Source organism: Erythrolamprus reginae, chromosome 13 (assembly GCF_031021105.1).
Source record: "Erythrolamprus reginae isolate rEryReg1 chromosome 13, rEryReg1.hap1, whole genome shotgun sequence".
Classification (NCBI taxonomy): Eukaryota; Metazoa; Chordata; class Lepidosauria; order Squamata; family Dipsadidae; genus Erythrolamprus; species Erythrolamprus reginae.
The window spans coordinates 958,578-982,321 of record NC_091962.1 but is presented as its reverse complement, the minus strand read 5'-3'; the positions used below and the strand labels follow the sequence as shown (position 1 = coordinate 982,321).

Below are 23,744 nucleotides of genomic sequence, written 5' to 3'. Positions count from 1 at the left end.
GGCTTGGCACGCAGCCCGGGCAGTCAATCTCCATTATCTTCCCTTGATTCGGATGAAGACGTCTTGGACCCACGCAAGCACAGATTTATGCGTAGAAGAGACCAAATAAGGACATATTACAGGAGATAAGAGCGGCCACCTGTGTTTGGGTGGGGGCTCCAGTAATTAGGGCTGCTGCTATAAATAGCAGCGTGTGGGTTTGGCCGTTGTGGAAGAGTATCTGATCGCAGTTCTTCAGGAATCCCGTGTTGCTATTTTCTGGACTTTGTTGATTTTTCACGCCTCTGAAACCAAAGCAGAGCAACATGGCTTCAGCCAGACCGAGGAGTCACCACAGTGAAGGAAAGGCGCCGGCTACAAAGTGAGTCAGCGAGAGGATAGGGGAGCCCTTCAGCATGGGAAGGAAAAGGAAGCAGGTAGCAGCAGCCACTGCCTTTCAGTCAAAGGAGCCGGGTGTTCCCCCCTCACCCGCCTGGGTTTATCTCTGGCGCAGTGTATGGGAGGCGTATGCTCCTCCTTGCCTCCTCAGAGTCCCTCTTTTTAAAAAAAAAAAAAAAGCCTTAAAGTTTTGGATTTTTTTGATTCCCCTCACCTTCTTCCTTCGACAGTGACTCTCCTCCTCCTCCTCTTCTTCCTCCTCCTCCTCCCACCCAAATTCTGAGCTTTTATTTCTCTCCTATTTCTCTCCTATTTCTTATTTGCTTTTACATTGATTCCTATGGGAAAAAATGCTTCTACTTACAAACTTTTCTACTTAAGAACCTGGTCACGGAGCGAATTAAGTTCTTAAGTAGAGGCACCACTGTATTTGCTTTTACATTGATTCCTATGGGAAAAATTGCTTTTACTTACAAACTTTTCTACTTAAGAACCTGGTCACGGAACGAATTAAGTTCTTAAGTAGAGGCACCACTGTACTGCTCTTGAGTTAAAATGGTATATAGAAACTATGCCCCCATTTTGGTGGAGGGGTATGAATGTGGTTTGGTGGTGGGCACTTTGAGCATTGAGCACATAGTTATGTGTTGTGTGAATGTTTTACTATTACAGTATTATAAAAATCAATTTTAAAAAAATTATTTATTTATTTTTTTAAAAAAAAAGAGGTATTCCTGCGCATTGCAGGGTCCCAGGCAAAAACAGGAGAGGCAGAAAAGACACAAACACACGCACCCCAACACACAGAGCCCTTGCCTTCTCCCTGGCTGTGGTCCCATCCGCTTCCCATGCCAGGGGGTGCCCGGTCAGCCGCAGCTTCCTGATGGCCATTCATTAATCCAACCTGCCCTTGCTGTTTCCTCTCCTGGCTTATAAAAAGAGCTCTTTTCCTTGGCAGTAAGGAAAAAAAAGACAGAAAAACCAGGATCCAGACATGGCTCCAGCCAAGGGTCAACGCCGCCTCTCCCTCTGCCCGGGGCCTCCCGTGGCCACCGTCCCTTTCGGGGACCTGCTGGAGGAGGTTGGCAGCATGGGAACCTTCCAGATTTTCTCCGTCTTCTTCCTCTCCTTGCCCGTCCTGTTCCTGGCCAGCCACAACCTGGTGCAGAACTTCAGTGCGGCCACCCCAGAGCACCGGTGCAGGTTACCGCGGCCGGGCAACCTCTCCCAGCAAGAGAACCTGGTGCCGCTCGGGCAGGACCTGAAGCCGGACAGTTGCCAGCGCTTCGCGGGGTGGCTGGCGCCCGACTCCAACAACACGGCGGGCGGGGAGGTGGGGCTGGAACCCTGCCTTGACGGGTGGCGCTACGAGCACAGCACCTTCACCTCCACCATCGTGACGGAGGTAGGTCCGGAGGTCACCTCCAGCCCTTCTTATTTTACTTATTTTTATTTATGTATTTATTTATCGCATTCATATGCCGCTCACTCCCAAATGGACTCTGAACGGCTAACAACGGTTATAAATACCGCTCCAAACTTGACTGTAAAAAATATGACTTCAGTAACTGAGTTGTCGAAGCGTGGAACTCATTTCCGGACTCCAAAGTGTCATCCCCAAACCCCCAACACTTTACCCTTAGATTATCTACGGTTGACCTTTCCAGATTCCTAAGAGGTCAGTAAGCGGCGAGGACAAGTGCACTAGAGTGCTTTCCGTCCCCTGTCCTATTGCTCTCCTATATCTCCTATACCTTTCTTCTATTCCTATATCTCTTCTTCTATTCTTTCATTGATATGTTCTATTCCTATATCTTCTTTTCTTTCATTGATATGTTCTATTCCTATATCTTCTATTCTTTCATTGATATGTTCTATTCCTATATCTTCTATTCTTTCATTGATATGTTCTATTCCTATATCTTCTATTCTTTCATTGATATGTTCTATTCCTATATCTTCTTTTCTATTATTTCTTAGATATATTTTACTATGAGTATCTCCTCTATAACCTTCATCATGTATTTTACTATGTGTATGTGTGTGTGTGTGTGTATATATATATATATATATATATATATATATATATATATATATATATATATATATATATATATGTAGATTGTTCTGAGTTCGGATTTTGCCCCATGTAATATTTTGAGTGTCGCCGTTTTGCACGGCAAGTACAAGGGAACTCCAACCACTGAAAGATTTTGCCCTTGTGGCTCAGGAGAGGTGGAGACTGAGGGACACATGCTCCTGAGATGCTCCTTTTACACTGACATTAGGAGAAAGCATATTCTACCACTTATTGAGGGATATCCTGGCCGCTCGGACGTTGCCTATCTCCGGTGGTTGCTTGGGGATGAGCAGGCCAGGATTACGGCACAGGTGGCCAAATTCTGGGCAGCAGCAGCGGGGATTCGTCGCAAATGTGTGGCTTCATAGCGAGATACGTACATCTCTTGTATAGTTACAATGGGTCAATCTTGGTTGCTCAGCCAAAAGTCCTGTTTCCTGTTCTTCTTCCTTTTAATTATTATTAATATTATATTGATGGTCTTTGACCGTAAATAAAATTGTATTATTATTATTATTACAATGCAAGTAAAAAACTGTAAAAACATCACTAAAATCACATGTATAATAAAAATCAGTCATTCGGTCAATTTAGGGCCATGATGGCGAACCTAGGGCACGCGTGCCACAGGTGGCGTGTGAGGGCACGCGAGACTTTGCCATGTTTCAGCTCCAGGGCTCATGCGTGTGCTGGCCAGCTGATTTTTGGCCTGGGAAAAGCCGTTTTGCCCTTCGGATGCTTCAGGCTTCCCTGAAACCCCCGAGGCAAAAAATAAATAAATAAATCACCCAATGGGCAAACTGGAAGTTTGGGAAAACGCACTTCCGCTTTGCGTGTTGTGCTGTTTTTTGCACTCCGGAGGGTTCAGGGAAGCTTCCTGAAGCCCCGGAGTGCAAAAAAATAGCACAATGGGCAAACCAGTAGTGTATTTCCCCAAATTTCCAGTTTGCCCATTTGGGCATTTTTTTCATCGGCCCAAGCTTCAGTGAGGCCTGTGCGCATGCGCAGGGACAGTAGGGAGGGGAGGGGTGTGGGTATATGCGCGTGTGCTAGCACACCCACACATACCCTTTTGGCACGTGAATCAAAAAAGGTTCGCCATCATTGGTCTAGGCAATCTAACCATTGAAGCTCAACATCATTTACATGAAAAAAATATCTGATACTTGGACTTGTATAGTTAGTCTTACAACCACACTAGGAGGTTCTATGTTTTTGAAGTTTTGGGGTTTGTGCACTATGGGCTTTCGGAAGAAGGAAGGAAGGAAGGAGAAAGAAGGAAGGAGGACAGAAAGAAGGAAGGAAAGAGGGAAAGAGAAAAAGGAAGGAAGGAAAAAGAAGGAAGGATGGTAGGAAGGAAGGAAGGAAAGAAAGAAAGAAAGAAAGAAAGAAAAAGGAGGGAGAGAGGGAGGACCACAAACTTGCCTGGCACTAGACACAACTTCAGAGGATACTTTGAACAGCACAGTAAAGGCTGGAAAGGGACCTCAGAGGTCATCTAGCCCAAACCCCTGCTCCCTGGCAAAATGGACTGCTCAATTGGCCTCCCCCATCCACTCCCAAGACAACCTGGTTACACCCACCCGGTCACATGTCCACGCCCACCTAAACCCATGCCTACCTGACCTCCAAGCCACTCCCACAAAATAAGCCACACCCACAGAAATCGGCAAGGAGGAAAAAATTCACATTTCACCCCTGCTTCAAAATCCCAGAATTCCCAGGGAAATTTGAAGTCCACGAGGCTTAAAGGGGGGCAAATTTGGATAGTGCTGCTTTAAAGGGCCTGGGTGGTGCAGTGGTTAGAGTGCAGCACTGCAGGCTACTTGAGCCAACTGCTAGCTGTAGTTCAGCGGTTCAAATCTCACCACTGGCTCCAGGTTGACTCAGCATTCCATCCTTCCGAGGTGGGTCAAATGAGGACCCAGATTGTTGGGGGCAAGAGGCTGATTCTGTAAACCTCTTAGAAAAGGATGTAAAAGGACTGTGAAGCGGTATAAAAGTTTAAATTCTAAGGCTATTGCTATTAAAGAAATGCATGGATTTCCCCAGCTTTAGAGCTTAGCCTATTGCCCAGACCCCCGAAACTGGCCAAGCCTGTTGTGTGAACGCAGCTCTTTCTTTCTTCCTGTGTCATCGCAGTGGGACCTGGTCTGCAACCTGCAGCCTCTGAAGAGCCTGGCCCAATCCCTTTTCATGGCCGGGGTCCTGGCGGGGGCCTTCGTCTTGGGAGACCTGTCGGACAGGTAAGGAGCCCAGGAGGCCGAAGGAAATCCTGCGAGCGAAGAAAATGGGGGGGGCTGCCCCAGAGACAGAGAGGGGGATCGCAAATCGCAGAATTCTGCAAGGCAGGAACTCTGCAAATAAAAAGTGTGGTTTTTAGGCGGTCTGGACATTGCAGCTTAGCGTATTTGTGGATACTGTTCTTTATTATTCTTACAAATAAGGCAGCCAACATGTCTGTTACACTTTCCTCCTTCTATTTCCCCCATAACAACCCCCCTGGACTGAGAGAGAGGGATGGGCCCATAGAATCATGGGGTTGGAAGGGACCTTGGAGGTCTTCTAGTCCCTCCCACCCCGTCCAAGGCAAGAGTCCTTTTACCCTCCCGAAGTCACCCAGCCAGTTTTTCATGCCCAGGACTAGAATTCCCAGTCTCCTGGTGACTGGCCCAAAATCTCTCAATTGGCTTTCATAGCTAAGGTGGGACTGGGAACTCCTGCTGATTGGCCCAAAGTCACAAAGGTAGTTCTCATGGTTATGATGGGATTAGAACTCCCAGTCTCCTGCTGATAGGCCCAAAATTACCCAATTGGCTTTCATAGCTAAGATAGGGCTGCAACCCAGTCTCCTGGTGATTGGCCCAAAGTCATCCACTCAGCTTTCATGGCTAAGGTGGGACTAGAACTCCCAGTCTCCTGCTAATTGGCCCAAAATCATTCAATTGGCTTTCATAGCTAAGGTGGGACTAGAACTCCTGCTGATTGGCCCAAAGTCACCAAGGTAGCTCTCATGGTTATGATGGGATTAGAACTCCCAGTCTGCTGCTGATAGGCCCAAAATTGCCCAATTGGCTTTCATAGCTAAGGTGGGGCTAGAACTCCCAGTCTCCTGCTGATTGGCCCAAAATCACCCAATGGGATTTCATAGTTAAGGTGGGGCTACTACCCCCAGTCTCCTGCTGATTGGCCCAAAGTCATCCATTCAGCTTTCATGGCTAAGGTGGGACTAGAACTCCCAGTCTCCTGCTAATTGGCCCAAAATCACCCAATTGGCTTTGATAGTTAAGGTGGGGCTACTACCCCCAGTCTCCTGGTGATTGGCCCAAAGTCATCCATTCAGCTTTCATGGCTAAGGTGGGACTAGAACTCCCAGTCTCCTGCTGATTGGCCCAAAATCACTCAATTGGCTTTCATAGTTAAGGTGGGGCTACTACCCCCAGTCTCCTGGTGATTGGCCCAAAGTCATCCATTCAGCTTTCATGGCTAAGGTGGGACTAGAACTCCCAGTCTCCTGCTGATTGGCCCAAAATCACTCAATTGGCTTTCATAGTTAAGGTGGGGCTACTACCCCCAGTCTCCTGGTGATTGGCCCAAAGTCATCCATTCAGCTTTCACGGCTAAGGTGGGACTAGAACTCCCAGTCTCCTTGTGATTGGCCCAAAGTCACCCCACTGGCCCTGTCTCCCACTTTTTAGTCTGATGCATTGACCTTTGGCTCTCAAAGTAGGGGGGGGACTAGTTTGGGGGAACCCCTTGGATGGAGTTGATTTTTAAGAGAGTTTTCACACTCCTTTCGAATCCTACGCAAAATCCGCCTCCTGCCCTCTCTCCCCCCCAGAAAATCCTGGGAATCTAACAGACAAGTGCTAAGCCAACTTGTAACCCTCTTGGCACAGATACGGGCGCCGGCTGATCCTGATTTGGTCGCTGCTGATGGTGGCCGCCATGGGCACCGGAGCTGCCTTCGCCAACAGCTTCCTCACCTATTGCGTCTTCCGCTTCCTGAGTGGCATCGGCATCTCTGGATTCCTGCTGAATTACATCTGTTTAAGTGAGTGCTGGGCAGGCAGGATGGGAAATCGGGTGAACGGTGGGCATGCTGGCTGGGGAATTCTGGGAATCGAAGTCCACAAAACTGGAGAAATATTGGCTCTTAAATGATGGCTTGGCTAACTGGCATCCAAAAAGAGCCGGACTGGTTAAGCCTCAAGGGGAACCTTCTGATTTTTGGAAAAGCAGCTGTAGGTTGTTATTCTCTGAGTTTCGTGGTTTTCAACTAGGTTAATAATAATAATAATAATAATAATAATAATAATAATAATAATAATAATAATAATAATAATATAATAATAATAATAACAACAACAACAACAACAACAATAATAATAATAATAATTTATTAGACCTGTATGCCGCCCCTCTCCAAAGACTCAGAGTGGTTCACAACCTCATTAGTGCTACCACTGGTGGTGATCAGTATTAGGTTGCTAGCCGGAACGCGCCATACTACGTTCTGGTAGCAAAAATGCAGCTGTGCATGCAGTTCCACGTCACCGAGGCGTGCGCCCCTGCAAGATTTCACTTCTGCGCATACGCAGGTAGCAAAATCTCGTGAGAGGACACGCGTGCGCGAGAGATATCGGCAATTTTTTGCTTCTGCACATGCGTGGAAGTAAAAACAAAATCTCACGGGCATCGTCTCACAAGATTTTGCTTCCTGTGCATGTGCAGAAGCAAAATCTCGCTGGGGCGCGTGCACATGCATGCCAGTGACACGGAGCTGTGCACACATCGTTACGGTAGCGCCGGTAAGCAAGTGATGATGCAAGGAAACAACTCCACTCCCTTCTAGCACTGATGATGTCGCCTTAGCTGGTCATGAAATGTCTCCAAGAACACAGGCAAGCTTTAAGAGCATCAAGGACACCCCTCCTCCTCCTCTTCCTCTTTTTCCTCCTCCTCCTGCTCCCATTCTAGCACTGATGATGCTGCCTAGGTGGGTCTTGAAACGTCTAGAACAGTGAGGCTGAACCTTTTTTCCCTCGGGTGCTGAAAGAGCGTGCATGTATTTATTTATTTATTTATTTATTCATTGGATTTGTATGCCACCCCTCTCCAGAGACTCAGGGCAGCTAACAGCGACAATAAAACAGTGTACAATAGTAATTTGGTATTGATGATTAAAAATCAATTAATATAAAAACCAAACATACATACATACATACCATGCATAGAATTGTAAAGGCCTAGGGAGAAAGAGGATCTCAATTCCCCCATGCCTGGCGGCAGAGGTGGGTTTTAAGTTGTTTACGAAAGGCAAGGAGGGTGGGGGCAGTTCTAAACTCTGGGGGGAGTTGGTTCCAGAGGGCTGGGGCCGCCAGAGAAGGCTCTACCCCTGGGTCCCGCCAGGCAACATTGCTTAGTTGACGGGACCCGGAGAAGATCCACTCTGTGGGACCTAACTGGTCGCTGGGATTCGTGCAGCAGAAGGCGGTCCCTGAGGCAATCTGGTCCGGTGCCATGAAGGGCTTTATAGGTCATAACCAACACTTTGAATTGTGACCGGAAACTGATCGGCAACCAATGCAGACTGTGGAGTGTTGGTGTAACATGGGCATATTTAGGGAAGCCCATGATTGCTCTCGCAGCTGCATTCTGCACGATCTGAAGTTTTCGAACATTTTTCAAAGGTAGCCCCATGTAGAGAGCATTACAGTAGTCGAGCCTCGAGGTGATGAGGGCATGAGTGACCGTGAGCAGTGACTCCCGGTCCAAGTAGGGTCGCAACTGGTGCACAAGGCGAACCTGGGCAAACGTCCCCCTCGCCACAGCTGAAAGATGTTTCTCTAATGTGAGCTGTGGATCGAGGAGGACGCCCAAGTTGCGAACCTTCTCTGAGGGGGCCAGTGATTCTCCCCCCAGGGTAATGGACGGACAGATGGAGTTGTCCTTGGGAGTATGCTGTTGCGCATGCGTGAGTGCCCACACCCATAATTCAATGCCTGGGGAGGGGCAAAAACAGCTTCCCCCACCCCTTGGAGGCCCTCTGGAGACCGGAAACGCCCTGTTTCCCAACTGCTGGTGGGCCCAGTAGGCTGGTGTTTTGCTCTCCCCAGGCTCCAAAGGCCTCCCTGGAGATAGGGGAGGGTAAAAATGCCCTCCCCCATCCCCCTGGAGGCTCTCTGGAAGCCAAAAACACCTTCCCAGAGCCTCTGTGAGAGCCAAAAATCAGCTGGCTGGCACACATATGCATGTTGGAGCTGAGCTGGAACAATGGCTCGCGTGCCAGTAGGTATTGTTCCGTGTGCCACTTGTGGTACTCGTGCCATAGGTTCGCCATCACTGGTCTAGAAGAAAACAATCAATTTCAGAGAGCACAAGGATTCCACAGTTGCCTGCTCCTCCTCCTCCTCCTCTCTCCCCACCCCCTCCATAAACCCCACTCCCTTCTAACACTGAAGATGTTAACCAGTTGGGCGATGAAACGTCCGCAAGAAAGCTGCAAAGCCCAAAGACTCACAGTTCAACCCTGAGCTACAAATATCCTCTTCTGTCACGGATCGATTCTACCCTCGCCGCGGTCTGAAATTCCAACTTGTCTTCCTCTTCCTCTCCCAGGTCTGGAGTGGGTGCCCACCAAATACCGGGCCGTCGTGGTCTCCATCCAGAGCTACTGCAGTACGGCTGGGCAGGTGCTGCTGGGGGGGTTGGCCTACGGCATCCGCGACTGGCGCTGGCTGCAGCTGTCCATCTCGGCCCCCTTCTTCGCCTTCTTTGCCTATTCCTGGTGAGTCCCCAATTTTCCCTTCAGGCCGAACATAACTTTTTTTTTTTTTATAAAATATTTTTTATTCTCCTCCACAAAATTTCCATATACAGTGGTACCTCTACTTAAGAACTTTTCTAGATAAGACCCGGGTGTTCAAGATTTTTTTTTGCCTCTTCTCAAGAACCATTTTCTACTCAAGAACCCGAGCCCAGAATAATTTCCCAGGAAATTTGAGAGGGGCACGAAGGTCCGGCCAGTTTCCTGCCATTCCCCCTTTAATCCCAGCCATCTCGGGGTTTTCTGGGCTGCCAGAGGAGCCTTTCGGTGGTGCTTAATGAGGCTTTGGCAGTCCAGAGCAAACAAAGCATTTTCCTTTCTCTGGGCGCTTGGAGAGGGAATAAACCTCTGCGCCCAGAGAAAAGAAACACTCCCTTCGCTCTGGGCAGCGACTGTCCTCCTCCTCTTCTTCCTCCTCCTCCCACCCAAATTCTGAGCTTTTATTTCTTTCCTAATGGGTTTGCACATATTATTTGCTTTTGCATTGATTCCTATGGGAAAAATTGCTTCTACCGACAAACGTTTCTACTTAAGAACCTGGTCACGGAACAAATTACGTTTTTAAGTAGCTACAGGTACCACTGTATATGTAAATATATCAATGCATATACCTTAAAGTATGTAAGTAACAATTTTTATCCAGTCAATCATTATTCAATATCCTATTTTGCAAATAATAATAATAATAATAATAGTAATAATAATAATAATAATAATAATAATAATAATAATAATAATAATAATAATAAGTAGTAGTAGGATGCTTGGCTGCATAGCCAGAGGTATAACAAGCAGGAAGAGGGAGATTATGATCCCGCTATATAGAATGCTGGTGAGACCACATTTGGAATACTGTGTTCAGTTCTGGAGACCTCACCTACAAAAAGATATTGACAAAATTGAACGGGTCCAAAGACGGGCTACAAGAATGGTGGAAAGTCTTAAGCATAAAACGTATCAGGAAAGACTTCATGGACTCAATCTGTATAGTCTGGAGGACAGAAGGAAAAGGGGGGACATGATCGAAACATTTAAATATGTCAAAGGGTTAAATAAGTTCCAAGAGGGAAGTGTTTTTAATAGGAAAGTGAACCCAAGGACAAGGGGACACAATGTGAAGTTAGTTGGGGGAAAGATCAAAAGCAACATGAGAAAATATTTTACTGAAAGAGTAGTAGATCCTTGGAACAAACTTCCAGCAGACGTGGTAGATAAATCCACAGTAACTGAATTTAAACATGCCTGGGATAAACATAGATCCATCCTAAGATAAAATACAGAAAATAGTATAAGGGCAGACTAGATGGACCAGGAGGTCTTTTTCTGCCGTCAGACTTCTATAATAATAGTAATAATAATAATAATAAAAACAACAACAACAATAACAACAATAGCAGCAGCAGCCACAACAGCAGAGTTGGAAGGTGTTCTAATCCAACCCCCTGCTTAGGCAGGAAACTCTGCACCACTTTAGACAAATGGTTATCCAACATCTTAAAAACTTCCAGTGTTGGAGCATTTCTGGAGGCAAGCTGTTCCACGGATCAATTGTTCTATCTGTCAGGAAATTTCTTCTTAGTTCTAAGTTGCTTCTCTGTCTGCTCTCCAGCTTTCTCCAAGCTGGAAAGGTTGCTGCAACCATTGTACATACACGCAGTTGCCAAGCACCCATATTTTGAAAATAACACATAGAGCCGAGGTCTTCAAACTTTGCAACTTTAAGACTTGTGGACTTCAACTCCCAGAATTCTCCAGCCAGCAGAAGACCTCTGCTCTAGATGGAAAATTAGATGTTGGAAGATGGATCTGATATGTATGTTTAAATAATATGGTGATTGTTGTCAAAATGGAGTAAGGGGGTTAGATTTTAATACTATTATTATTATTATTATTATTATTATTATTATTATTATTATTATTATTATTATTTATTACATTTGTATGCCGCCCCTCTCCGCAGACTCGTACAGAATATGTGTACTATATTAGGATTAGCAAGGATTCCTTAGAATACATTAAAGAATTTAATGGAAAGATTAGAATGTTGTAATTGGCATTAGAATAATCATTCAATAATTCAATAACGAAGGTTTATATCGGAACACAAACAGGAGTATTAATACTAGGAGTATATAAGTTTAATCATTGTACAAACATTATTGATATTGGTATTGTAAGTATCAAAATGAAGGATACCCAGATGCCACCTTGTTCATGTAGTGATGTTGATACAACTTCACAACACCCACAACACGTGACCATGCCAATAATAATAATAATAATAATAATAATAATAATAATAATAATAATAATATGAGCCGGGGTGGCGCAGCAGGTAGAGTGCTGTACTGCAGGCCACTGAAGCTGACTATAGATCTGAAGGTCAGTGGTTCAAATCTCATCACCGGCTCAAGGTTGACTCAGCCTTCCATCCTTCCGAGGTGCGTAAAATGAGGACCCGGATTGTGGGGGCAATAGCCTGGCTCTGTTTAAAAAAGTGCTATTGCTAACATGTTGTAAGCCGCCCTGAGTCTAAGGAGAAGGGCGGCATAAAAATTGAATGAATAAATAAATAAATAATAATAATAATAATAATAATAATAATAATAATAATAATAATTTATTAGATTTGTATGCCGCCCCTCTCTGAAGACTCGAAGACACAACAATAATGAACAATGTAGACAAATCCAATACTTAAAAACTATCTAAAACCCCTCATCATTAAAATAAACCACCACTGTTGTGATGGAATCAACTTCGAGCCTCCCTTGAATCTGTCCTTCTCCTCAGGTGGCTTCCAGAGTCGGCTCGCTGGCTCCTCATGAACAACGAACGTGAGGCCGCCCTGCGCAACCTGAAGCATGTGGCCAGGATCAACGGGAAAGCCGCAGCGGGAGAAGCTGTGGTCCTGGAGGTGAGGAGGGATGGGGGTTTCTCCGAGGGTCAGGGCACACCATGTAGCTGGCTCTCCAGGGCTTGGTCTGGCACTTCTGGACTGGGAATATTACCCTAGTGTCCCTCAGCCTCGGCCACTTTAGGAGAAGTGGACTTCAACTCCCAGAATTCCCCAGCCAGCAGGCTGAGAAGCATTGATGTCTCCCTCCCTCCCTCCCTCCATCTTTGTTTCTTAAACTTGGCAATTTTAAGATCTGTGGACTTCAACTCCCAGAATTCCCCAGCCAGCAGGCTGAGAAGCACTGATCCAATTCACTCCATCTGTCCACCCATCCATCTACCCATCCCTGTTTCTGAAACTTGACAACTTCAACTCCCAGAATTTCCAAGCCTGCATGTTGAAAAGCACAGATCTAACTCACTCACTCACTCACTCCATCCACCCATCCTTGTTCCTTGCAGGAACTGGGCATGGCTAGTTTAATGAAAAGAAGGACCAGGGGAGACATGATAGCAGTGTTCCAATATCTCAGGGCTGCCACAAGGAAGAGGGAGTCAAGCTATTCTCCAAAGCACCTGAAGGTAGAACAAGAAGCAATGGGTGGAAACTAAACAAGGAGAGAAGCAACCTAGAACTAAGCAGGGCGTTGGACTAGAAGACCTCCAAGATCCCAACTCTGTTGTTATTATTTGTTATTTGCTTCTGAAACTTGACAACTTGAAGATCTGTGGACTTCAACTCCCAGAATTCCCCAGCCTCATTCAATCCATGCACCCACCCATCCACCGATCAGTTTCCGGTCACAATTCAAAGTGTTGGTTATGACCTATAAAGCCCTTCATAGTATCGGACCAGAATATCTCCGGGACCGCCTTCTGCTGCACGAATGCCAGCGACCGGTTAGGTCCCACAGAGTTGGGCTTCTCCGGGTCCTGTCGACTAAACAATGTCGTTTGGCGGGACCCAGGCGAAGAGCCTTCTCTGTGGCGGCCCCGGCCCTCTGGAACCAGCTCCCCCCAGAGATCAGAATTGCCCCCACCCTCCTCGCCTTTCATAAGCTCCTTTATTGTCAGGCATGGGGGAATTGAGATATTCCTTTCCCCCTAGGCCTATACAATTTATGCATGGTATGGTTGTGTGTATGTTTGGTTTTTAATAAGGGTTTTTAGTTATTTTAAATATTAGATTTGTTATATGCTGTTTGTACTACTGTTAGCCGCCCCGAGTCTACGGAGAGGGGCGGCAAAGAAATCTAATAAGTAAGTAAGTAAGTAAGTAAGTAAGTAAGTAAATAAGTAAATAAGTAAGTAAGTAAGTAAGTAAGTAAGTAAGTAAGTAAGTAAGTAAGTAAGTAAGTAAGTAAGTAAGTAAGTAAATAAGTAAATAAAGAAGTAAGTAAGTAAATAAATAAGTAAATAAGTAAATAAATAAATAAAAACAATCTCTTCTTCTCCCCACATAGATGCTGGAGACCCAAACGGGGAGCAATTCTTCAGGACGGAACAACCACTCTTGCTTGGACCTGTTCCGCACCCCTGGACTGAGGCGCATCAGCTGTTGCCTCATGCTCATCAGGTATGGGGAAGCCCTCACCCAAGGAAGGATGGGACCAGGGCAGTGCTTTCCATCACCAGCACTCCCAGTGCGTTCCAGTGACTGAGGCGCACGTGTGGGCCTCACAGTGTGTGAATGCACACATTGGCACAAGATTTGGCTTATGCCCATGCGCAGGAAGCAACATCTCGTGCAAGGATGCTCTCGCGCATGAGATTTTGCCGATTTTCTCAAAACGTCAAAAATCAGTGAAATCTCACACGTATGAGTGACCTTGTGCGAGATTTCGCTCCATGTGCATGCAAAGAAGCCGAATCGTGCTGTCGGGGACATGGAGATAAATGCGCATCTCCATTTTTCCTACCGGGGTGGTGTATTGGACCATCCATGCTGCAGTCCACTATTGGATGTGGAATCGCTCTGATTCGGACAGACCTTAGAAAGCAGTGTCGGCTGACAATGAGTCAGTCGAGGTGACTGGGTCCTGTCTTAGTCCATCTGTTTGACCTGGTGACACCTGATGAAGTGGACAAGGCCATTGGAGTTGTGAGTTCCGCCACCTGTTTGCTGGATCCGTGTCCCTCTGGGCTGGTTTCGGCCAGTCGAGAGGTGACATGGAGCTGGGTCCAGGAGATTGTCAACGCCTCCTTGGGGAGGGGGTCCTTTCCGGCTCCTTATAATGAGGCACTTGTGCGCCCCCTCCTCAAGAAGCCTTCCCTGGACCCAGCCGTGCTTAATAACTATCGTCCAGTCTCCAACCTTCCCTTTATGGGGAAGGTTGTTGAGAAGGTGGTGTCGCTCCAGCGGTCCTTGGACGAAGCCGATTATCTAGGCCCTCAACAATCAGGATTCAGGCCTGGCTACAGCACACATTGATGGGTGATCTCTGGCGGGCCCGGGACGGGATTATCCTCTATCCTGGTGCTTCTTGACATCTCAGCGGCTTTCGATACCATCGACCATGGCATCCTTCTGTGTCGGCTGGAGGGGTTGGGAGTGGGAGGCACTGTTCTGCAGTGGTTCTCCTCCTACCTCTCCAGTCGGTCGCAGTCCATGTTAGATTAGATTAGATTTATTGGATTTATATGCCGCCCCTCTCCGCAAACTCGGGGCGGCTCACAACAATAATAAAAAACAGTACATAATAACAAATCTAATGCCCACCAATCTAATTACAATTTAAAATTAATAAATTCATAAAACAGTCCCAATAAATATAAAAAACAGGCACACAGTCAATCAGTCAAATGGCAAAAACAACATGGGCAAGGGGGAGGTGTTTTAGTTCCCCCATGCCTGACGGCAGAGGTGGGTCTTAAGGAGTTTACGAAAGGCAGGGAGGGTGGGGGCAATCCTAATCTCAGGGGGGAGCTGGTTCCAGAGGGTCGGGGCCCCCAGAGAAGGCTCTTCCCCTGGGTCCCGCCAGACGACATTGTTTAGTCGACGGGACCCGGAGAAGGCCAACTCTGTGGGACCTAACCGGTCGCTGGGATTCATGCGGCAGGAGGCGGTCCCGAAGATATTCTGGTCCGGTGCCATGAAGGGCTTTATAGGTCATAACCAACACTTTTAATTGTGAACGGAAACTGATCGGCAACCAATGCAGACTGCGGAGTGATGGAGTAATATGGGCATACTTAGAGAAGCCCATAATAGCTCTCGCAGCTGCATTCTGCACGATCTGAAGTTTCCGAACACTTTTCAAAGGTAGCCCCATGTAGAGAGCGTTACAGTAGTCGAGCCTCGAGGTGATGAGGGCATGAGTGACTGTGAGCAATGACTCCCGGTCCAAATAGGGGGGGGTCAGAGGTCTACCACTAGGTTTCTCCATTATGGGGTGCCTCAGGGGTCGTTCCTCTCCCCCCTGCTATTTAATATCTACATGAAACCGTTGGGTGAGATCATGGGGTGAGTTGTCATCAGTATGCTAAGGACACCCAGTTGTACATCTCCACCCCGTGTCCAGTCGGCGAAGCAGTGGATGTTATGTGCCAGTGACTGGAGGCTGTTAAGGTCTGGATGGGTGTCAACAGGCTCAAACTCAACCCCGACAAGACGGAGTGGCTGTGGGTTTTGCCTCCCAAGGACAATTCCATCTGTCCATCCATTACCAAGTTGGGGGGGGGGAATTATTGACCCCCTCAGAGAGGGTCCGCAACTTGGGCGTCCTCCTCGATCCACAGCTGACTTTAGAACACCATCTTTCAGCTGTGGCGAGGGGGGCGTTTGCCCAGGTTCACCTCGTGCACCAGTTGCGGCCCTATCTGGACAGTCACTCATGCCCTTATCACTCATGCTCACAGTCACTCATGCCCTTCTCACCTCGAGGTTCGACTACTGTAACGCTCTCTACATGGGGCTACCTTTGAAGAGTTTTTGGAAACTACAGATTGTGCAAAATGCAGCCGTGCGAGCAGTCATGGGTCTTCCCAGATACACCCATGTTTCTACAACACTCCCCGGACTGTATTGGCTGCCGATTGGTTTCTGGGCACAATTCAAAGTGTTGGTGATGACCTATAAAGCCCTACATGGCATTGGACCAGATTACTAGTGGGATCGCCGCACAAATCCCAGCGGCCGATTAGGTCCCACAGAGTTGGCCTTCTACAGGTTCCGCCAGCTAGACAATGTCATTTGGCGGGACCTAGGGGAAGAGCCTTCTCTGTGGTGGCCCTGGCCTTCTGGAATCAGCTGCCTCCAGAGATTCGCACTGCCCCCACCCTCCTTGCCTTCCGCAAAAGCCTAAAGACTTATCTATGTTGCAAGGCCTGGGGCAGTTAGAGCATGCCCGCCCTTCACATGCCCCTGGAGGATGTGAAGGAGCCGGGGTGGTGCAGCAGGTAGAGTGCTGTACTGCAGGCCACTGAAGCTGACTGTAGATCTGAAGGTCAGCAGTTCAAATCTCATCACTGGCTCAAGGTTGACTCAGCCTTCCATCCTTCCGAGGTGGATAAAATGAGGACCCGGATTGTGGGGGCAATAGGCTGGCTCTGTTAAAAAGTGCTATTGCTAACATGTTGTAAGCCGCCCTGAGTCTAAGGAGAAGGGCGGCATTAAAAATTGAATAAATAAATAAATGTGATTGAGTCAATTGACTGTTTTTTAAATGTAAGGGGATTTTAGTTTAGAATTTTAACTATTAGATTTGTACGCATATTATTATTGTATTGTATTTTGTGAGCCGCCCCGAGTCCTTGGAGAAGGGTGGCATACAAGTCTAATAAATTATAATAAATAATAATAATAATAACTATGCAGAGCCATCTTCTCCAAACAGAGCTCCTTCTCGGATTGAGAAGATGGCAACTTCCATCTCCTCCAGTCAATGAGGAGACCCTCAACCTAACACCAGCATTTCTTAACAGCTTTGGGACTCCACCTGGATCGCTTCTAACCCAACATTTATCCTTCTCAGTTTCTCCATGAACTTGGCCTATTTTGGCCTCTCTATGGACCTCTCCATGTTTGGCATGAACGTCTTCCTGGTGCAGCTCTTCTTCGGATCAATAGACCTGGTGGCCAAGATGGTCTGCGCTCTGCTGCTCAGCTACTTTGGTCGACGCATCATCCAAGCCGTTTCCCTCATCCTTGCAGGAGTGTTCCTCCTGGTCAGCCTCCCTGTCCCTTCTGGTAAGAAGAAACAACGAGAAGGAGTGCCCACCTTCGGGGGTGGTGGGGGTGGTGTCTACTAGCAGTTGTAATTTACTCCTCTCTAGCTATGTTTGTGGGAAAAGACAGGCTCAAGAGGAGGGTTTCTGAAGCTGGCAACTTTAAGACATGTGGACTTCAACTCCCAGAATTCCCCAGCCAGCCATGCTGGATGGCTGGATAGAGTTAGGTCAGTGCTTCTCAACATGCTGGCTGGATAATTCTGGGAGTCTGTTCTGTCGGGCTCTCTGGTAGAATCCTCCTGAAAATTCACAGGTACACATTTCAGACACACCCACGTTTGAAAATTCAAAACAATGTTCTTTATAATGAAAATTCAAATAAACCAAGCCCTCTTTTGGTATAGCAAAGAGCACTGGTCTCCAAACAAACTGGTAATTGGTACAAGTCCCTTATCAGTTCTGTGATACTTAGCTTGTAGCTGTGAGGCAATTCACAGTCCTTCTTCTTTCACAAAGTGAAACACACTTTGCCCTGGTTTAGTTTCAAAGCGGGGAAAAATCAGCACACAAAGGTCAAAGTCAGCAAAGCAGGCACGAAACACAACGATCAGATAATCCTCCTCAATGGCCAAACCCACAGGCTGCTATTTATAGCAGCCTCACTAATTGCCACAGCCCCACCCAACCACAGGTGGCCTCATTTTCTTTGATAATAATCTCTCAGTTGTTGCTGCCTATGCATCGCTCTCCGCATGCGTGGCTGTATCATTAACTCTTGTTCCGAATCCAAGGAGGAGCTAGATAATTGATCTCCTTCTGAGCTGTCTGCCCCACTCTCCTCCTCCCTGTCACTCATGTCTTCTTGGTCAGAGGAGCCTTCATCATCAGATTCCACCGGGAGCAAAACAGGCATGTGGATGTCTCCCCCACATCCACAGTCCTTGGGGCAGGAGCTGGGCCAGAGCTAACCACAACAGAGTTGAAGTCCACACATCTTAAAGCTGTCAAGTTTGAGAAACATGGCAACAACGATGATGGCTGGAGGAAGGGATGGATAGATGGAAGGATGAGTGGAGAGGGATGGATGGATGGATGGATGGGAGGAGAAAGGGAATAATGGTTGGATGGAGGGAAGGATGGATAGATGGACGGATGGATAGGTAAGGGGAAGGAGTTTGGTTTTTAATTATGATAGGGTTTTTAGTTTTTTTTTAATATTAGATTTGTGCCTGTATAATACTGTTTTTATCGTGTTGTGAGCCGCCCCGAGTCTTCGGAGAGGGGCGGCATACAAATCTAATAAATTTAAATTATTATTATTATTAAGGAGGAAGGGATAATGTTAGATCTGCTTCTCAACATCTGAGAAACACTGTCTTGGCCCCACGTTGGAAGAAAACTAACCAGGTTACACTTTCAATCCACCTCCATTTCTCCTAGATATGTTGACGTTGCGTCTTGTCTTTGTGGTTCTGGGTAAAGGCTGCTTAGCCGCTTCTTCCATGTGCCTCTATCTGTTCGGAGGGGAGCTGTTCCCGACAGTGATCAGGTAAACTGATAGGTGGAAACCACGTTGGGGGAGGGGACGGGATGAAAGGCTCCCACTTCCCTAGTGCCTGTCAGTCGTTGGAGAACCAATCACGAAGGGGATTGCGAGGCTCCGCCTACCCACCCGGACACCACACCGCCATTGAGTTCTTTGTGCATGCACAGGGGGATAAAAGAACCCAAATGGTGCCGTACGGGCTGGTGGGTTTGGAGGGAAACAGAGCCTTCTAGTTGACATCTTTCAAACAGGACACTGAACATGTGGAGAGTGCAAAACATTTCTAGTTTCTGGAGAGAATCTCCAAATGTGGAAGTGGTTGATTTTCTAGTAGATTAGATTAGATTTATTGGATTTATATGCCGCCCCTCTCCGCAGACTCGGGGCGGCTCACAACAATGGTAAAAAACAGTACACAGCAACAAATCTAATATTTAGAAATCTAAATTACAGTTTTAGATTAAAAAGTCCAAAAAAAGAAACCCCAATATATATAAAAAACAAACACACAATCGAATCATACACAAAAACTACATGGGCAAGGGGGAAATGTTTCAGTTCCCCCATGCCTGATGGCAGAGGTGGGTTTTAAGGAGTCTCCGAAAGGCAAGGAGGGTGGGGGCAAGACTGATCTCTGGGGGGAGCTGGTTCCAGAGGGTCGGAGCCACCACAGAGAAGGCTCTTCCCCTGGGTCCCGCCAGATGACATTGTTTAGTCGACGGGACCCGGAGAAGGCCAACTCTATGGGCCCTAACTGGTCGCTGGGATTCGTGCGGCAGAAAGCGGTCTCGCAGATATCCTGACTAATTAATTAATTAATTAATTGTTTATTTATTAAGCACATTTATATAGGGGCCCATCTCATTCATAAGTGAGCCCGGGCAGCTTTCAAAATTCAAAACTAATCTAACCAGATAATAAAAAAACTCAGCGTCTCTCAGTCAGCAAAACTGGCAACTTTAAGACTTCTGGACTTCAGCTCCCAGAATTCTGGGAGTGAAGTCCACAAGTCTTAAAATGCGATAAGACCAGTGCTTCTTATCTCAACAACTTTAAGAGGTGTGGAGTTTTCAACTCTCAGAATTCCAGGAGGCTGGCTTGGGAATTCTGGGAGTTGAAGTCCATACCTCTTAAAAGTGGCTGGGAAATAGTGCATTAGATCATTCTTTGTGTGTTTCTGGGTTGTGGAGGGGAATGGAGCCTGCCTGGCTGTGCGTGATCTGCAGTTAGTGTGAAGCTAGAGCAGGGCTCCCCCTGCCGGGTGGGGGAATTGTGGTCCAAGTGACTGGGCTTAGCCTACCTCGCAGGGTCGTTGTGCAGGTGGAGAGGACCAGGTAGGACCAGCGAAGGGGGCTTTAAAGATCTCTGTGGCTTTTCCTTGCCAGGCAAACCGGCAGCAGCCTGACCACAGTGATGGCTCGGCTGGGTGGCATCATAGCTCCCCTCGTGTTGATGGTTGGGGACTACCAGCCTTTCCTGCCCCTGGTGATCTTTGGGGTGACGCCCATCGTCTCTGGAGTTTCTGCCGTCTTTCTCCCCGAAATGTTTAACGTCCCCCTGCTGGACACAGTGGAAGAGGTTGAAGAGAGGTGAGTCATCTTCTCCATCGCATCCCCCCGTCCTTCTTCCATTCTATTCTGTATTCTGTTCTATTTCTATATTTCTATTTTTCCTCTCACTTTCATTTCATTGTTTTCTCCATTCTTCTCTTTCTTCTCTCCCTTCCCTTACATTCTGTTCCATTCTATTTTCCATTTTTCTGTTCCATTCCATATTTTATGTCCTGTTCTGCTCTGTCCTGTCCTGTCCTGACCTTCCATTCCATTGCATTCCATTCCATATTTTCTATTCTATTCTATGCTATACTATTCTGATTCTATTCTATTCTATTCTATTTGCATTCTATTCTATTCTATACTATTCTATTCTTTATTCCTCATTCTATTCTATCCTATCCTATTCAATCCTACCCTACCCTAATATTCCATTCCATTCCATATTTTCTATTCTATTTTTATTCTATTCTATTCTATTCTATACTATTCTATTCTTTATTTTCTATTCTATTCTAATCTATCCCATCCTATTCAATCCTACCCTACCCTAATATTCTATTCCATTCCATTCTATTCCATATTTTCTATTCTATTTTATTCTATTTTTATTCTATTCTATACTATTCTATTCTTTATTCCCCATTCTATTCTGTTCTATCCTATCCTATTTAGTCCTATCCTACCCTATCCTACCTTAATATTCTATTCCATTCTATTCCCTTCCTACCGTCCCCTTCTCTATTCTCTCCGTCTGGTTCGATGCCTTTCATCATTTTGCAATTTCCTGTTGCCGGTGGGTTCTTATCTCTGCAAAAATTGATTTTCTGTCTCTCTCTCTCTTTTTTTTTGCCAAGGAGCCTGCTCTCTGCTCGGGCACGGCCTCTCTTCTTTTTTTCTTTTCCAATAACGCATCTCGCCTCCCCTTTATCCCTCCGGCTAATAAAATCTGCGGCTTATAATGGCCTTTTAACATCTGTCTCCTTTAGAGCTAGATGGAAATCCAAAGCCAAACTGGCAGAGGCGCCTGAGAAGCCCTCCGCGCCCACCGTCGTCCAGTCGACCCGCCTTTGAGCTTCAACGGAGGGATCAGGATCCTGGGATCTGGCATCTCCCACGGGCATTTGCAGGATCGTGAACCGATGCCAAACCTTTGCCGCCGGGCCCTTCCAAGCAGGCTAGCTGGTTTGCCGAGATCGTTACACAGCTACATTTTTTTGGAAGGGAAAACCCCCCCGAGAGAGACGAGGTTGGCATTTGCAGCTGCGGAGAAGAACATTCGAGGTCCCTTCGAGGGTTTCTCCTGGCGTCTTGAAGCAAACACACTTTCCTAGTTGTGGTTCTTCTGTCTCTCGAAGGAAGCCAACTCCGCTTCCGTTTCTGGGTTCTGCCCATGCGACTCTGAGCAAAGAAACTGGCGGCCTTCGGGTTCTTCCAAGCGACGTTCCAGCGCAGACATTACAGTGTGTGTGTGTGATAAATTGTGGGTCTCATGACACCACAACAACCTTTGCACCTCTGCCTTTGCCCTGGTTTAGTTTCTCCATCTTGGTGGCTCCGACGTGGTTTTGGGCAACCAGGGCTGACCATCCCTGGATGGAGGGAAGGCTGGGAGATGTAAACCTCAAGGAATAGCACGCAGGGAAAAAACAACAACATTGTGCAAAGACGGAAACGTAAAGCGAATGATTTATTTCACGAGCTGCGAGACAATGCGGGTGAAGATACGGAAAGTCTCTCTACCCATCTTGTGGGACAGAGGCCCCTCTGCATGCACAGGGAGACCCCTGCCCAGCTCGTTTTCAATGTATTTATTGGTGCCTTTTCTAGTTGAATGTCCATCAATAAACAAATGTTTTTTTATATAATATTTTTTATTGATTTTTGTAATAATAAAAACATGCACACTACATGCACACTACACTACATGCATGGTAGGGAAGGTTTGCCTATTTGCCGATGACTCTAAAGTGTGCAATAGGGTTGATATTCCTGGAGGCGTCTGTAATATGGTAAATGATTTAGCTTTACTAGATAAATGGTCAAAGCAATGGAAACTGCAGTTTAATGTTTCCAAATGTAAAATAATGCACTTGGGGAAAAGGAATCCTCAATCTGAGTATTGCATTGGCAGTTCTGTGTTAGCAAAAACTTCAGAAGAGAAGGATTTAGGGGTAGTGATTTCTGACAGTCTCAAAATGGGTGAACAGTGCAGTCAGGCGGTAGGGAAAGCAAGTAGGATGCTTGGCTGCATAGCTAGAGGTATAACAAGCAGGAAGAGGGAGATTATGATCCCGCTATATAGAATGCTGGTGATACCACATTTGGAATACTGTGTTCAGTTCTGGAGACCTCACCTACAAAAAGATATTGACAAAATTGAACGGGTCCAAAGACGGGCTACAAGAATGGTGGAAGGTCTTAAGCAGAAAACGTATCAGGAAAGACTTCATGAACTCAATCTGTATAGTCTGGAGGACAGAAGGGAATGGGGGGACATGATCGAAACATTTAAATATATTAAAGGGTTAAATAAGGTCCAGGAGGGAAGTGTTTTTAATAGGAAAGTGAACACAAGAACAAGGGGACACAATCTGAAGTTAGTTGGGGGAAAGATCAAAAGCAACGTGAGAAAATATTATTTTACTGAAAGAGTAGTAGATCTTTGGAACAAACTTCCAGCAGACGTGGTTGGTAAATCCACAGTAACTGAATTTAAACATGCCTGGGATAAACACATATCCATCCTAAGATAAAATACAGAAAATAGTATAAGGGCAGACTAGATGGACCAGGAGGTCTTTTTCTGCCGTCAGACTTCTATGTTTCTATGTTTCTACATATAACACAAATGCTCAGTGATCTGTGCACCCACCACCAGACAGCATTCAAACCCTGTCACCAAACCGAGGGTTTACTTATACCTTTTAAGCTAAGATCAATGTACAGGGGGTGGACAAAGAAATGGAAACACCTTGCAGCTCTTCCGTGGAATCCAGATTTGTGATGCTCCCTTCGAACAGTTTTTGTGGAAACTGGGTTCTGTACGTGTCTATTGAGTTCTGCAGTGATTTTAGGAGCTGCGGTCCTGCGATCCACTCTAACAATTCACTTTAGAGTCCGACGGTCTCTCTCAGACAACTTCGACTTTCGACCAGAGCTGTGCTTGGCTGAGGACGTTTTCCCTTCTCTTTCAAAAGCAGTCATTACCTTTGAGACATGACCTCTTGAAACGCCAAACATTCGGGCACTTTCTATGACACTAGTGCCTGCCATTCGAGTACCAACCAT

The 23,744-nt window shown here is 46.4% G+C and overlaps 1 protein-coding gene across 1 annotated transcript; it reads left to right on the top strand.

Annotated features, from left to right (window-relative positions):
* The first annotated feature begins 1,336 nt into the window (after positions 1 to 1,336).
* LOC139175415 (solute carrier family 22 member 6-B-like) lies at positions 1,337 to 22,321 on the top strand. Its single transcript, XM_070766527.1, has 10 exons — positions 1,337 to 1,783; positions 4,601 to 4,704; positions 6,358 to 6,512; positions 9,080 to 9,248; positions 12,081 to 12,204; positions 13,649 to 13,761; positions 17,159 to 17,373; positions 18,795 to 18,903; positions 20,286 to 20,489; positions 21,443 to 22,321. The coding sequence occupies exons 1-10, from the start codon at positions 1,373 to 1,375 to the stop codon at positions 21,525 to 21,527; spliced, it is 1,689 nt and encodes a 562-aa protein (XP_070622628.1). The 5' UTR covers positions 1,337 to 1,372; the 3' UTR covers positions 21,528 to 22,321.
* Positions 22,322 to 23,744: the final 1,423 nt, after the last annotated feature.